The 16,356-nt window shown below is 46.4% G+C and overlaps 1 protein-coding gene across 4 annotated transcripts in view; it reads left to right on the top strand.

Annotated features, from left to right (window-relative positions):
* The window catches only part of EGFLAM (EGF like, fibronectin type III and laminin G domains), a 203,776-nt gene extending 187,534 nt beyond the window's left edge, over positions 1-16,242 (top strand). For all 4 annotated transcript variants that reach the window (XM_085002112.1, XM_085002113.1, XM_085002114.1 and 1 more), the window contains 3 exons: positions 7,575-7,658; positions 13,969-14,072; positions 15,065-16,242. In XM_085002112.1, coding sequence (XP_084858238.1) covers positions 7,575-7,658; positions 13,969-14,072; positions 15,065-15,219 — 343 coding nt within the window. In that variant the 3' untranslated portion in view covers positions 15,220-16,242. The remainder of the gene's footprint in view (positions 1-7,574; positions 7,659-13,968; positions 14,073-15,064) is intronic.
* The last annotated feature ends 114 nt before the right edge of the window (positions 16,243-16,356 follow it).

Genomic DNA, 16,356 nt, shown 5'->3' on the forward strand with positions numbered 1-16,356 from the left:
TCCCCTCTGGTGACTAGCACAAGTGTTCACTAAATAATATAGAATGAATTGGAATTGAAATAGACCAAGGCGAGGTAACGGAACTACGGAGAAGATGAGGGCTTAATTCCAAGGCATCAATGGGTCGTGAACTGGGACTGCTGACAGCCAGGATAGAATAATGTAAGCTTTTGCAATTTTTTTTTTTTTGTTTGGTCTTTTTTTTTTGAAATTTCTTGGGCCGCTCCCGTGGCATATGGAGGTTCCCAGGCTAGGGGTCTAATCGGAGCTGTAGCCACCGGCCTATGCCACAGCCACAGCAACACCAGATCAGAGCCGCATCTGCGACCTACACCACAGCTCACGGCAACGCCGGATCGTTAACCCACTGAGCAAGGGCAGGGAACGAACCCGCAACCTCATGGTTCCTAGTCGGATTCGTTAACCACTGCGCCACAACAGGAACTCCTAAGCCTTTGCAATTAAAAAAAAAAATTTTTTTTTTATTAAAGTATAGTTGATTTACAATGTTGTACTAATTTCTGCTGTACAGCAAAGTGACCAGTCATATATGACTGTGTGTGTATACATATATATATATGTGTGTGTGTACACACACACACACACACACACACACACACACCCCACACACATTCTTTTTCTCTTATTATCTTCCATCATGGTCTATCCGAAGAGACTGGATATGGTTCCCTGTGCTGTACAGTAGGACCTCATTGGGCATTGCGGGAGGAAATGTCCCTTGTCCAACATCACACTTGCCCCTACACAGCAGAACATGCTCAGCGATGCGACCCTATGTTTGTTGGGGACTTCTGAGTGTGACTGAAAGCTAGAGGCTGCCAGAGAGAGCAGTTTTCACCCCCTCCCAGCTCCCCCCTGGCCCCAGAGGTCAAATGCTGCCTCTTCACACCCCAGTTTCAGGCTGGCTGCCTCAAAGCCATTTTCTCGTGGTTTTCCTGTGGTTAACCTCGCCAAGGCCTCAAGTACTTGATTGTGCCCAGAAGAGGGAACTGAAACAGTAGCTCAGCCGAGGGTGGGAGGCCCAACTTCCCCCCTAAACCGCCAGCGAAAAGCCGGACACAGAAACTCGATCTGCTCTGGGCCGCCCCGCAGCCCCCTCCCGCTCTCACACCCAGGCCGGCCGGACTCCCACGGCCCGTGGGCTCCCTTCTGACAACTCCACTCCATCCCAACATATTTCTTTTGTTAGCACCTCTTTCTCAGGTGTCTGGAAATTGGCTCCGTGTTTTTCTTTGAAGCCTGGAGTCTGGCGGTGTCCTGTGTCCCGGGTGCAGGGCTCAGCCCCCGCGGCGGAAGCAGACATCCGCACTCATCCCCGGGCCTGGAGCCCAGCGTTGCCGCTTTGCTGCATTTCCTTCCTCTGGGCAGTTATTTCCCCACCTCATTTGCCCAACCCAGAAGGAGGGAGGCATCAGGGAGGCTGGGCACAGAGAGGAATTCGAGTGTGGTCCGTGGTTTGAAATCGTCAGCGTAGAGAGAGTCAGCCGCGGGGCTTGTATCAGAGATTCTGGGGGAGGAGGACCCGGTGGGCGCCAGAATTCCATTGGAAGCAATCAGGCACCAGGCCTTGAGAAAAAGCGTCCAAAGTGGTCAGAAGGGGCTTCAGGGTCAGACATGCCGAATTCCCATGGCCACGGGATTTCCTGCAAAGTTACCCATCCTCTGAAAAAGGAACAGGCTAGTCATGAGAACTGAATGAGTTAATTCATGTACGGGACTTAGTGCAGCGCCTGGCATATCTGGTTATTAGAGATCACGACGATCAAAGTTACTGTCTTTGATCAAGTGTTTTCTATTCTCTAAAACTCAGATCTCTAGGAGTTCCCACTGTGGTGCAACAGGATGGGCAGTGTCTTGGAAGCACTGGGACACTGGTTCAATCCCCTGGTCAGCACAGTGGGTAAAGGATCTGGCATTGTGGCAGCTGTGGCTTAGGTCCCAATTGCAGCTTGGATCTGATCCCTGGCCTGGGAACTGCACAGGCCGTGAGGCGGCCAAAAATGAAAATACATAAATACTCAGATCTCTAATATATATATTATATGTATATATAAGGAACTTGACTCAAAATATCTGCTATCTAAAATTTAGCTAAAGAGACAAACAAAATTTAGCCATTATTATGATTTTCCTTTTTCGGGCCATACTGCAGCATATGGAAGTTCCCAGGCTAGGGGTCGAATCAGAGCTACAGCTGCCAGCATACACCACAGCCACAGGAACTCGGGATCTGAGCCATGTCTGCGGCCTACACCACAGCTCACCACAACACCAGATCCTTAACCCACTGATCGAGGCCAGGGATCAAACCCGAGACCTCATGGTTCCTAGTTGAGTTCATTACCACTGAACCATGATGGGAACTCCTAAACTTTAGCTATTATTATTGTTATTGTTGTTATTATTTTAAATAAGGTCCTACCCTCAATCAACTTAATATCAGGAACCCAGGGAGTGAATGGTTTATTAGGCAGATGAATCATTTTTGAGGTTTTGGCATTTGATCCAGGTCCAAAGCAATTAGTAGGCAATCTAAGATAATACAGTATAGTCTCAGCTTTTTTGACTTTTTGTTCACCTAAATTACCCTTTTGCTAATTTAGTGCCGAAAGCGCTTCTGCTAGAGAATAAGAAAGAGTGATAGAATTGCTTTAAAAAAAATTATGGTTTGGGTGCAAGATTAAGTAAAAGAAATAGAAAGTGCTCAGCTAAGATTGTGGGGGTTTTTTGGTTGCTTTTGTTTGTTTTATGATTATATATGGGTCACAAAATCAGGTGTGCAAAACTCATTTTACTGGCTATCTTTCACACTAATTTCCGTGTGACCTTGATAACATCTTCACGTGTCAGAGTAAAGGAAGCAGTCTGATTAGCAGAGTACACTTTGCTATACTTCAAGGGAGGCACAACCAAGTATAAGTACCACCGTGTGGAGGCAGTCAAGTGGCGTCTGGGAGGCCTTACCTGATGGCATTTCTTGGTGGTCCACCTTGGTGCTCAGCCTCTTTAGCCTTTCGTGCACACCAAGTTGAGTGGGTAAACTCGGATCAGGATAACTAATTCATGCTAACCAGACTCATAAGACACTGATGGAGAAACCAGGCATACCTTTATTTTGTTCATTTCTTCTTCATTCAGTTATAACTAAGTGAAATAAGTCAGAGAAAGACAAATATATAGTATCACTTATGTGCGGAATCCAAAAAAATGATACAAATGAACTTATAAAGCAGAAACAGATGCACAGACTTCAAAAACAAGCTCATGATTACCAGTGGGGAGCGGAGGAGGGATAAATTAGTAGGAGTTTGGGATTAACAGATACACCCCACTGTATATAGAATAGATAACCATCAAGGTCCTATCGTACAGCACAGAAAACTGTATTCAATAGCTTGTAATAACCCACAGTGGAAAAGGATCTGACAAAGAATATAGATATATCTGAGTCTATCTATTTACCTATTTATATCTGAATTTCTTTGCTTATACCTGAAACTAACACAATGTTGTAAATCAACTATACTTCCAATTTTAAGAATTGAGGTGTCGCTTACATAAAGTGCACAAATAGTAGGTGTACAGCTCAATACACTTGTTAATATGTAAATGCCTGTGTAACTACCACCCAGAACAGGATATAGAAAATGTCCCCCACCCAGGAAGACTCCCTCATGCCCTCTCCCAGTAAAGGCAACCACTCTTCCTGGGTCATTTGTTATTGTTTAAAAGAAAGAGGAATTCCAGGCTGAGGTATCAGGCATTTGGGGAAGCAGGAGAGGTAATTTGAAGGGTCTGCAATCAGGGGAGGAGGGGGACTGCGAGTCAGGCTAGATGTGCCATCTGGGCCACCCCTCCACCTGCAGTGGTGGCTGGATTCCTCTGCTGGATTCAGTGTTCTCTCCCTTGAGTACAGTCTGGCTCTTTGCAGGAACAGGCATGTTATCAGACTGGAGCCATCATCCTTTATCCAACACAAGTGGAATGGTTTCCATTACGTGGATTACAATCATATTCGGGAGTTCCCATTGTGGCATAGTGGAAATGAATCCACCTGTATCCATGAGGAGGTGGGTTGGATCCTTGCGCTGCTCAGGGCATGGGGGATCCGACATTGCCATGAGCTGTGGTCTAGGTCACAGACGTGGCTCAGATCCCTAGTTGCTGTGGCCATGGTGTAGGCTGGCCACTACGGCTCTGCTTCGACACCTAGCCTGGGAACTGCCATATGCTGTAGGTGCAGCCCTAAAAAGCAAATAAAATAAAGTAAAATAAAATAAAATTTAAAAAAAAAATAGGATTTCCCATCGTGGCCCAGCGGAAATGAATCCGACTGGGAACCATGAAGTTGAGGGTTCAATCCCTGGCCTTGCTCCGTGAGTTAAGGATCTGGAGTTGCCATAAGCTGTGGTGTAGGTTGCAGATGTAGCTTAGATCCTGAGTTGCTGTGGCTGTGGCATACGTAGGCCGGCGGCTACAGCTCTAACTGGCCCCCGAGCCTGAGAACCTCCATATGCCACAGGTGCAGCCCTAAAATGACAAAAGAAAAAATATGTATACAATCACATTGCCGTCCAATGTTCACTACAGCTAGACCCAAGTCACCGTGATTCTTCGACCTGGGTGTTCCCAAATGTTTCGTTAAATATTTACAGCCTGTTGATTTACTCTCACACATGACTACTCTTCCAGGAGAGGCTTGACCAGTTTAACTCTTAGTGGCAACTTTTTCCTACTGCTAGTTCCTCCTGGTGTGTTGTCAGCACTGTACACATGCTGCATTAAGTACTGCACATATTTGGGGTGGTTTGACTACTTGTTTTGCTTTTACTATGTGCTGTGCTCTTTACATATGTGATTTTACTGGCTCCTCCCTAAGATCCTCCCATTTCACAGATGGGAAAATTTAGGCTCAGGGAAATGAAGCAAATTGCCCAAGCTCACAGAGCTAGTAATTGGCAAGGCTGGGAATCGAGGCAGATCCTTCTGATCCAAATGCCGAGGTTCTTTGCATCACCCTGTGCTTCTTCTCCTAAAAGCCCACGTAGTAATTCCCCTAAGTTTCTGCCAACCAGCTTTCAGCCCTGCTCTATATTCATTCGTTTCTTCGACAAGCATTTAGCCACTAAATAATGAAGCTGAAAATTCCACCTCTGGGTTGCTTCATACAAGAAGATGCTTGATGTGGGAAGATGCATTAGGAAACAGTGGGTTTTTCCAGGTCAGAGCCACAGCTTTGTCTCATAGTTTGTCAGGTCTCCCGGGGTTCTATTCTTGGTTCAGTGTCAATGGGCTGTGTGACTTCTTTGAGGCTCCGTTACTAAAGAAAGGACCCCTAGTGCTTTCCCCAGGGGAAGGCAAAGCTTTCTATTCTTACTCTTTTCTCAGACCTAAGTGCATGCAAGAGCTCAGGGACCAGTCCGCATCTCCTCTCAATATTCCTACGTCTTGGCCCGTGAGCTACAGGGGAGACAAGATGAGGAGAGGGTTGTCTGGGTGGAACACATTTTCCTTCAAAAGCATGATCACAGAGGCTTCATTAGATTATCAAGGGGAGGTCTAGGCAGTTGGCCCAGTGCCCAGCCTGGAATAGCCACTCACTAAATATTTGTTGTATTGAATTAAGGTAGAATAATTGAATGAACACTGGCCTGAGAGGGATAACATATGCATGTCTTCTGATACCCTTAGCATATCAAGGTATCTGGCAACTGAAATGGAAAATAGAAAGCTACCGAGTGGATCCGCTGTCCGAGTAAAACGTGGCGCCAGGGTGGCGGTGGCAGGTTGACAGATAAGACCTCCAGTTCAAGTCCTACACATTGGCTTTGGGATCTTAGGCAAATTCCCTTCATCTCTTTGGGGTTCAGCCATGATTTTCTTTTCTTCTTTTTTTTGAAAGGTAAAAACACATGTATTAGCTTCTGAGGACTACCATCCCCAGTGACCACAGATTGGGTGACTTAAAACCATAGAAATGTGTTCTCCCACAGGTCTGAGGCTAGAGGTCCAACCTGGAGGTGCTGGCAGGGTTGGTTCCTCCTGGGACCTCTGCGGGGGGATCTCTTCTGTGATGCTTTCCTAGGTTCTGGTGGTTGTTGGCCAGCCTTGGTATTCCTTGGCTTATAGATGCATCACCCCAGTCTCTGCCCCATCTTCACGTGGGGTTCTTCTCCATCTGTCTCTACCTCTGTGTCCACATTTCCTCTCTCCCTAAGGACACCAGTCCTGTTGGATTCAGGGCTTCCCTAACCACGTATGACGTCATCTTAACTAATTACATATGCAAAGACCCTGTTTCCAAATAATGGTACATTTTGAGTTCTTTTTTTTTTTTGGTCTTTTTAGGGCCGCACCCACAGCATATGGAGGTTCCTGGGCTAGGGGTCTAATTGGAGCTATAGCTGCCAGCCTATGCCAGAGCTACAGCAACTCCAGATGCGAGCTGCATCTGCAACCTACACAACAGCTCACAGCAATGCTGGATCCTTAACCCACTGAGCAAGGCCAGGGATGGAACCTGCAAGCTCATGGTTCCTAGTCGGATTCGTTTCCACTGCGCCACGACGGGAACTCCTACATTTTGAGTTTCTGAGAGGACATTAATTTTGGGAGGACAATATTCAACCTAGTACAACACATTACAAATGGTAAAGAAAGTATATGCATATATATATATATATATATATGACTCTTTTCTGTGCAGCAGAAATTTGCAGAGCATTGTAAATCAACTATAATTTAAAAGAATGATAAAGCCCTTCTTGTTCCTTATGCCATAATACTGTATGTGGGACCTAAAATAAATCAGCCTCGAGGACATTATGCTAAGTGAAAAAAAATACACAAAGCTCACAAAGAGACAAACACTGTACGACCTTACTTAATGCAATACCTAGGGTGGTCACATTCATGGAATAAAAAGTAAAATGGGAGTCCCCCTCATGGCTTAGTGGAAATGAATCTGACTAGAATTCATGAGTATGCGGGTTCGATCCCTGGCTTCACTCAGTTAAGGGTTAAGGATCTGGCATTGCCACAAGCTGTAGTGTAGGTCGCAGACACGGCTTGGATCTGATGTTGCTGTGGCTGTGGTGTAGACTGGCGGCTATAGCTCCAATTCAACTCCTAGCCCGGAAACCTCTATATGCCATGGTTGGGGCCCTAAGTAGACCAAAAAAAAAAATGATAATAAAATGGTGGTTGCCAGGGGTGGTGGCGTGGCAGGGAGAGGGAAACGGGGAATTGTTGTTTAATGGGTACAGAGCTTTACAAGATGCAAAAGTTCTGGAATTGGTTGTACAGCAATTAGAGTATACTGAACATGACTGAACTGTACACTTAAAAAATGGTTAAGGTAGGACATTTTACCACAAATAAAAATTTTTCAAAAAAGTTGTGATCATTCACATCCTTATTTGGGAACCTCATGTCTCTATAACATTGTTTTATTTTGTGTTAAGGAAAGTACATTCTGAACTACTAAGAACTTTCACAGTGAACGCCATTTGTGAGTGATCCTATCTCTGTTTGTTCTTCTCCAATACCTTTAGCTATAACCTGGGCAGTGGTGTGGCATCCATCATGGTGAACGGCTCATTCAACGATGGCCGGTGGCACCGAGTCAAGGCTGTTCGGTGAGTACCTGCCACAGCGTGAGACAGAGCTGATGGGGTGTGCTCCCCCATCCTTTTGGTCCTGCTCCCTGTTTCCCAGCCTTGCCTGGTATCCAGGTCGTTAGGGCAACTTGGTACCAACTCCCACCTCTGCCCAACACTGGCAGGCCAGAGAGGCTGAACTCCCTAAGTCAGCTCAGTGGGTTAAGAACTGGCTATATCCATGAGGACTCAGGTTTGATCCCTGGCCCTGCTCAGTGGGTTAAGGCTCCTGCGTTGCCATGAGCTGTGGTGTAGGTCACAGACATGGCTCAAGTCCTGCTTAGCTGTGGCTGTGGCATAGGCCAGGAGCTGTAGCTCCGATTCTACCCCTGGCCTGGGAACTTCCATATGCCATGGATGTGACCCTAAAAAGCGGAAGAAAAGAAAGAAAAAAGCTTTCATTGCTTTGCCAGGCAAAGGAAGCCGCAGCAGGCTAATACCTTAAAGACCATGCCCTTCTCTGCAGGAAGAAATGCAGGGAGTTTTATGGTCCAAAAGGAGAAAACAGGGTTTCAGATAAGAATCAGGATTGGCGGGGACATGCATTCTTCTTTCTTTGGGGAAACCTTAGCCATTGAAGCTGGTGTCAGGAGATCTCAGAGTGATGCTGATGTGGTCTTCTGGGTTATTGCTTACAGTAACAGTAATTGTGAAAAGAGCATATAGATCAGAGATTAGAACAAACTAGGAACGTTCTTAAAAAATATCATGTGCTAATAATCTTTAACCCACAGGTAATTGTGCTCAGGGTGTCTAATCTTTAGCTTACGGGGGATTGTGTTATGGTTCCGTCAAATGAGGGAGAAGCACAAGGAAAAGTTTCGAGCTGTTCAATTTTAAAGTATTCATTTCTGGAGTTCCCTTCGTGGCTCAACAGAAATGAATCCAACTGGGAACCATGAAGTTGCAGGTTCGATCCCTGGCCTTGCTCAGTGGGTTAAGGATCTGGAGTTGCCGTGAGCTGTGGTGTAGGTCACAGATGTGGCTCAGATCTAGCATTGCTGTGGCTGTGGTGTAGGCCAGTGGCTACAGCTCCTATTTGACCCCTAGCCTGGGAACCTCAATATGCTGCAGGTGCAGCCCTAAAAAAAACAAACAAAAAAATAATAAAGTATTCATTTATAAAAGAAGCATAAGGAATATAACTTTTCTCTTAGGTGTATAAGATGCCTACATCATTATGTGTCTCCCTTGAGAGGGAACCAGGATCCTTCCCCATGGCTGCACGATTGTTGCTTGGCTCTTCCTCCCTTGTCTTTGCATCCCCCCCTTCCTTCATCAGCAACTGTCTGACCCTGTCCCTTGGAACTTAGGGAAGATCATGGAGGCTGAATGAGGCCTGTTTCCTAAAAATAAGAAATGGGGGGCCCAGAGAGGGTTTTGTGCCCGGAAGCCCCACAGAGCCCTGCTCAGTTATAGTTTCCTACTCAGCTCACATAGGGCTGTGATGGCAGTAGTTTTGCTGGACCTCATTCTCCTGTCCACTCTGCCTGTCTTTGATGCTCAAAGGTTGTGTCAGGATACGGAGCCAGATCTCTGCCCATCAGCTTCCTGAGTGGCTTTGAGGGCTCTTGAGAGACAGTGATTTTGATGAAGGCCTAACCCTGACTTGTTAGAAAGTAAACGTGTTAGCCATAGTGAATATTTACAGGAGTGATCTCAAATGTAAGTTAAATGCTCATAATTCAACTCAATTCCAAGATTCTTCAGACCCTGGCTTCTAAGTTCTTCATTTCTCTCTTCGTCCTCTTTAAAAGGGCTCACTCGGAAACATCCAAAGGAATACAAAATGCTTGACCACATGTGATTCCTCTAACCCCATCCTGGGAACATCAGGGAATTCAATGTCCATGAAAAGAAAGGGTCTCCATAAAACATGCAGACACTGTGGAAGGATTTTTAACCCCCCCAAATTGTTACAGTTGATTATGTGCATCACACACCGATCGGGATTCCAGGCAGTTCCTAGACATCCAAGGAAACAGATGTGAAGGGACTTTCCCAAGACTATACAACTCTTTGTGGGCTGAGCCAAGATTAGAATCCTAGATGAAAGCTCTTTTCATCCTGTCCCATGGTGCAGTGCAGCCCACCCCCTCAAGAATTTCAGATGTTTGGAGGGATAAGACAGGGAGTGCTCCACCCTAGAAACTGCAGATGTCACAGCATTAAGCTCGGCGCCATGAAGATGGCTTAGTGGACTTGGGTCTTATTACTGTCTCTCCAAGAGGGTCTTTGGTTGCAGTGAGGGCTGAACAGAAGGAGCTGAGATAGATGGGAGGATCCAAGCAGATATTGTGAGTTATGTTCCAGAGAACCAGACTGACCTAGAAGGGATGGTACAGCAGATCTAAGCAGGAAGTGGGTCAAAGCCATGGATATCAACTGTGGCAGGAAGCATTGAAGGGATACCTGAATTCTCTGCCACAGGCTCCAGGGTCAGAGACAGAGGAACTGATGAAGAGGAAATCTCCAGGTGGGGGTGGCCTTTGCCTTATACCTCATCTTGCTCTGAATAATTCTAGTCTTGCAGAATTATTATTAATTATTTAATAATTATTAATTGTTATTAAATATTATAATTAATCCTAGCAGAAAAGGGAAAATCTTCATTTATTAGGCATCTTCAGGATGCCAGGTATTTCACATACTTTATCTCAGTTAATATTCTCAGGAGCTGGGGTTTTATACTCTTCCTTTTATGGATGAAAATGATGATAATACTGAAAAAAATAGCAACACACTCTTCTACCACTCTGTATGGAGCAGGTAGGTATCAAACACCACGCTCTGTGCTTGGCACCATAATTTCTGATCTTGACAGTAGCTTTCGAAGATAGGCGTAGTTATTTCCATTTCCGACGAGGATGCTGACGTTGCCCAAGGTCACTCGTTGGGTCATCTACTACTATCAGCCATGTGCTATTCCAGACACATGAGATGCATCATCGAATAGTACCCACATCCCTACCCTGAGGGTCTTGTATTCTAGTGAGAGGCCATAGACAAGAAGTAATGAACATAATGAAGAAGTCCAGGAGTTCCCGTCGTGGCGCAGTGGTTAACGAATCCGACTAGGAACCATGAGGTTGCGGGTTCGGTCCCTGCCCTTGCTCAGTGGGTTAACGATCCGGCGTTGCTGTGAGCTGTGGTGTAGGTTGCAGACGCGGCTCAGATCCTGCGTTGCTGTGGCTCTGGCGTAGGCCAGTGGCTACAGCTCCGATTGGGCCCCTAGCCTGGGAACCTCCATATGCCGTGGGAGCGGCCCAAGAAATAGCAACAACAACAACAACAACAACAAAAGAGACAAAAAGACAAAAAAAAAAAAAAAAAAAAAGAAGTCCATTACTTACTATGTACATTAGTAAGTACATGAGCACTTGGCAAGCATATTACCTACACTTACTATGTTAGAAGATGATACCATGTTTTGTCGTGTTGTTTTTTCAAATCTAAGATGCCATTGATTAGAGACAGATCCTCATTTCGGAGATGTAAACAATGAAAAAGTCTTAGAACTGATCAAATACAGTGGGAGAATGGACTTTTTTAGAGGAATGAGAAAAAAAAGAGCAGGCAAGGCATTGCCCATCACAGTCTTCAGGTATGAGATTCGGAAAAAGCATGTCCAAGATGGGGAGGCAGGGTGGGCTCAAGGGTGATGACAGAGGAGGAGAAATACCCTCTAAAGCTAGTTGCTAGAAGAGTTGCTATGAGAAGCGAGGTGGAGGCAAGTAGATTTCTGTCATTGCACACGCACCCCTTAACAAAAGGCGGTAGAGCCAAGAAACTTTGGAAGGTGAATGAGAGGCTGAAAGCAGAAAGATTGACTTAAAAATGTTACCTAAGTTTTCTGGAGGAGCTAGACCCCAAGCCCCTTCTCTACTGCATGTAGCTGGCACACTGCCCTTTCCCGATCTGTGAAGACGGTGCAAGTCAGTTTTCTGGAGAATGAGAAATACGTGTCTCTGGAATGGGAGACAGAAGGTAGAACTAAATACTGGATGGTTCCATACTAGTCCAGTATTCACTAATACTAGGAGGAGTTCCTATTGTGGCACAGCAGGAAACAAATCCAACTAGTTATCCATAAGGATGCTGATTCTATCCCTGGCCTCTCTCCGTGGGTTGGGGGTCTGGCGTTGCTGTGAGCTGTGGTGTAGGCTGGCAGCTGCAGCTCTGATTCGACCCCTAGCCTGGGGACTGCTGTATGCCTTGGGTGTGGCCCTAAAAAGCAAAAAAATTAATCAAGTAATTAATACTGGGAACTACATGACAGTTCTGTGTTGAATATCTTTTTGTTTTGTTTTGTTTTTAGGGCCGCATGCAGAGCATATGGAAGTTCCCAGGCTAGGGGTTGAATCGGAGCTACAGCTGCCAGCCAATACCACAGCTCATGGCAATGCCAGATCCTTAACCCACCAAGCAAGGCCAGAGATGGAACCTGTATCCTCATGGATGCTAGTCAGGTTCGTTACCGCTGAGCCGTGACAGGAACTACCTCTGTGTTGAGTATTAAGAGTCCCATAATTCTTCCCCCATTGAGTTCCAGAATGCTGTAGGCCTATACCCTACAGTAAGAAGAGTAGAAAATCCAGCTATTACCCAAGGAAATGAATAGGCCAGATCACAGCACAGTCAACAAAAGCCATCCTGCACACAGGACTTCCAGTCTGCTTCTTAGTGCTCAACACTTAACTATGAAGTGAGAGATGGGGGTCAGGAGGCATTTGAAGAAAGTTTCCAGTATGAAAGCTGGATATCAGAACAAATAGACATAATAAAGCACCTTGGAGGAAACAGAGACTATGAATGAAAAAATGATGTGGATTCCCTGGGGGCTCAGTGGGTTAGGGCTTTGGCATTGTCACTGCTGTGGCTTGGTCACTACTGTGGTGTGGGTTTGATCCCTGGCTTGGGAACTTCCACACACAAAAAATGATGAAAACGTTAATATCATTGGTGAGATACAAGAGGCTATTAACCCAAGAAAGGAGTTCCCGTCATGGCGCCGTGGAAACAAATCTGACTAGGAACCGTGAGGCTGTGGGTCCGATCCCTGGCCTCGCTCAGTGGGTCGGGGATCCAGCGTTGCCGTGAGCTGGGGTGTAGGTCGCAGATGCAGCTTGGATCCTGTGTTGCTATGGCTGTGGTGTAGGCCGGCAGCTGTAGTTCTGATTCGACCCCTCGCCTGGGAACCTCCATATGCTATGGGTGCAGCTCTAAAAAGCCAAAAAAAAAAAGAACTCTTCACTATAAAAAAGGAACATTAAAAGACCAGTAAAGAACTTGGTTTAGGAGTTCCCGTCGTGGCGCAGTGGTTAACGAATCTGACTAGGAACCATGAGGTTGCGGGTTCAGTCCCTGCCCTTGCTCAGTGGGTTAAGGATCCGGCGTTGCCGTGAGCTGTGGTGTAGGTTGCAGACGCGGCTCGGATCCCGCGTTGCTGTGGCTCTGGCGTAGGCCGGTGGCTACAGCTCCGATTCAACCTCTAGCCTGGGAACCTCCATATGCCGCGGGAGCGGCCCAAGAAATAGCAACAACAACAACAATAACAACAACAACAACAACAACAACAAAAAAAGAACTTGGTTTAAAAAAAAAAAGAAAAAGTGTGGCTGGTTTTTGGAAACCACCTTAACTCTGTGGATCCTTCAGAAACTAAGCCATTCTTTGTCCTCCCCTGGAATGGTCTTCTACCTGCAAAGGTGGCTGCATTGGCTTCCCCTGGGCTTAAAACAACATCCACACTCGCCATGTACCTCCAGGTCACCACTCCTCATCCCCTTAAAGTTCTTTCTGGTTCCTTCTTGTGTTCAGGGTAAATTCTGACAAAGCCCCTTTTGCCCCTCCCCAGGGGCTGCTGGCTTCATCTTTTGCTACTCTGTTCCCGCCTCCAGAATTCTCTAAGCTCTGTCTTGTCTTTTCTGTCTTTGCCGTTGCCACTTCCTGTTTGCGTTCACCTCCTTCACCTGACAGACCCAGCCCTCAAACCTCATCTCAGACAGAATCTTTCCTGAGGCGCTTTTTCTGGCCTCTCCCCCGCCTGTAGAATTCCACGGCACCCAGGCGTCCTTCTGCGATAGCGTGTATGACACTGTGTTGTCCTTTGCCATATGGTTTTTTGTTTGCCTCGGGAATTTGGGTGGTTCTTCTTTTTCTGATTAGTGTGTTTCATCTTTTCCTCCAGTGTTTAGTATAGAGCCTAGTGCACAGGAAGGACGTTAGGATATTATTACTGAAATGAATGAATAATTGAATGAAGCTCCCAAACTGGTGGCTTTTACAGGGATGGCCAATCCGGAAAGATAACTGTGGATGACTATGGGGCCAGAACGGGCAAGTCACCTGGCATGATGAGGCAGCTCAACATCAATGGAGCGCTGTATGTGGGTAAGTGACCTTGGCATTTGACCAACCCTGAATTATACCAATGCTCTTTCTTGTTAGTCCTCCTTTTGTCATGCGGGGTCTTCCCGAAGCTGTGCACTTCACTGATTAGTCAGATATTTGGAAATCAGGAAGGTCTCCAGAGAGTCCATTCTTCCACTTTTTGAACTTCTGACTCATGGCTGAGGGGACAGGATGCACTCAGATGCATTTGTGCTGTGGACTGACCCGCCAGGAAAAACCCTGCTATTCTTGTTTATAGCACAGGAACCTGCTAAATATAGCTCCTCCAGTTCTCCTTAAGGAAGGAGGGTCTGTCACTCTGGCCCCTGTCAAAACTAGAATGAGTGGTATTTTTGAACCCACTCATGCAGACACGTAAACATCAAAAGATAACCTCTATCCACATGATATTTCCCAAAAGTGAACTGAGGTGAGAGGACTCGGCGTCAGTGTATTGCTTTTGGTTTAAGGTGACATCACCTCTTCCCACACACTACATTGTGTTGACATTGTACAACCTTCTTTCAGAATGTACCAGGCTCCTTTTTTTGGAGAAGGAAGTGTTTATTATCATTTGTAGCAAAGCAGCAGCTCCCTGAATAGGAAAGTTGGAGAAGTTTTAAGCTAAGGGTACATGCATATTCATGAGGGGGCTTGAGTGGAGGAGAATTCGGCATGGAATTGGGGTGAAGGTGGACAGAGTCCAAGCTTCAGTTGATCGAAGTCAGGAAGGTCAGCCTCATCATCTTACCTGGTTTTAAGGGGACGACGAGGGTAGAAATCACGTAGGAGGTGGGACTTACAGGCTCTCGTCTCTAGTGGATCCAAGTCAGCTGGTTCCTTCCAGGATCATTATAAACTGGACAGATGCCGTGTACTGAGTTCTAGGTACCGCAGTCTCATGCTGTCAGCCAAGGGGCACCTGGGTCTGTAGGCACTCAAGAGACATGCTCCTCTTTGGCTCACGCCATCTCCCTCTTGCTTCCTGGCAGGTGGAATGAAGGAAATTGCCCTGCACACTAATAGGCAGTACATGCGAGGCCTCGTGGGCTGCATTTCTCATTTCACCCTGTCCACTGATTACCACATTGCCCTTGTGGAAGACGCCGTGGATGGGAAAAACATCAATACTTGCGGAGCCAAGTAACACCAGCTGGCCTTGCCCGAGGGACTGAGCCTTCTATCCTGAGAATCCCGGGGGGGGCCCGAGACTGCCTGACGCCACACACAGAGGCACGGGGACCAGGTGTATTTCCTCTCAGCAAGGAGCAAGTACACCCTGATGAGAAACGAGGACCGAGACGGGAGCCCCTGTGTGGCCTTTCCTGCTGACACTCCGTGGGCCAAACCCAACGGAATGCTCTGTGTAGGAAGCATCAGTTGCCTGTGGAGTGGCTGCCAGAGATCACACGTCAAGGCGAATTTCACAGCCTGTCTGCTCTAGCTCAGTGACTGTGTTGTGATTCATAGTTCGTTTAAAAAAAAAAAAAAAAACAACAGAGAGGGAGACCCAAAGGGCAGTATTAAAATACTTCTCTCCTCTCCTGATTCATGACACTCTTACTGACAGCAGAATGACTGTGTGACCTTGAACCTGGAATTTCTCACCTTGGCCCATGGATTACTACGCTTAACCCCTTCCCCTCCTCACTGACTGGTTCAGCGTGCTCTGACTATGAAAATAAGGATGAAGGGAGACTAGAGATATAGAGATAGAATCATAATTATAAAGCTGCCCCCCACACCCCCATGTAGAGTTTACCTTTAATGCGAAATCCCTACTTTTTATAATGCAAATCTAAGAAAATGGGCACCAGGATTTTGTAGCTGTCCTTTTCTATGTGTATATTTTTATAGCTACAGATTGTCTGCACAGTATACTTTTGCAAGTTCGGGTGGACAACCTTGAACTCTTTGCACCCTTCCTAAGAATTTTCTCCCACAGGAGACTCGTGTGGGCCCTTTGTGGCATCAGAGGAGTGGGGTGGGCACCCTGGGGAGCTGCCCCTTCTCTCTCCGTAAATGATGATGGCTCAAGAAGGTGGATATGAAACGTCTTCCAAAATAAGCAGATGAAAAGGCACAGGTGTGAGCTGAGGTGGGTCACTGTCGTTTGGGTTTTAAGAGTGGGGGTCTGCAGTAACTTGAATAAAGGAGACGAGGAAGGCTCCAGGACGTTCATTTGGTCATTTGTTCCTCTGTGGATGGGTTACTGATCCCTCCCGAGGCTCTGGCAATGCAGGCTCAATCCCTGGCTTCGCTCAATGGGTTAAGGATCCAGCAT

Source organism: Sus scrofa, chromosome 16 (genome assembly GCF_054392235.1).
Source record: "Sus scrofa isolate SSC_HxYL_T2T_F1_AM1 chromosome 16, Sscrofa_HxYL_maternal_Yorkshire_Landrace_v2.0, whole genome shotgun sequence".
NCBI lineage: Eukaryota > Metazoa > Chordata > Mammalia > Artiodactyla > Suidae > Sus > Sus scrofa.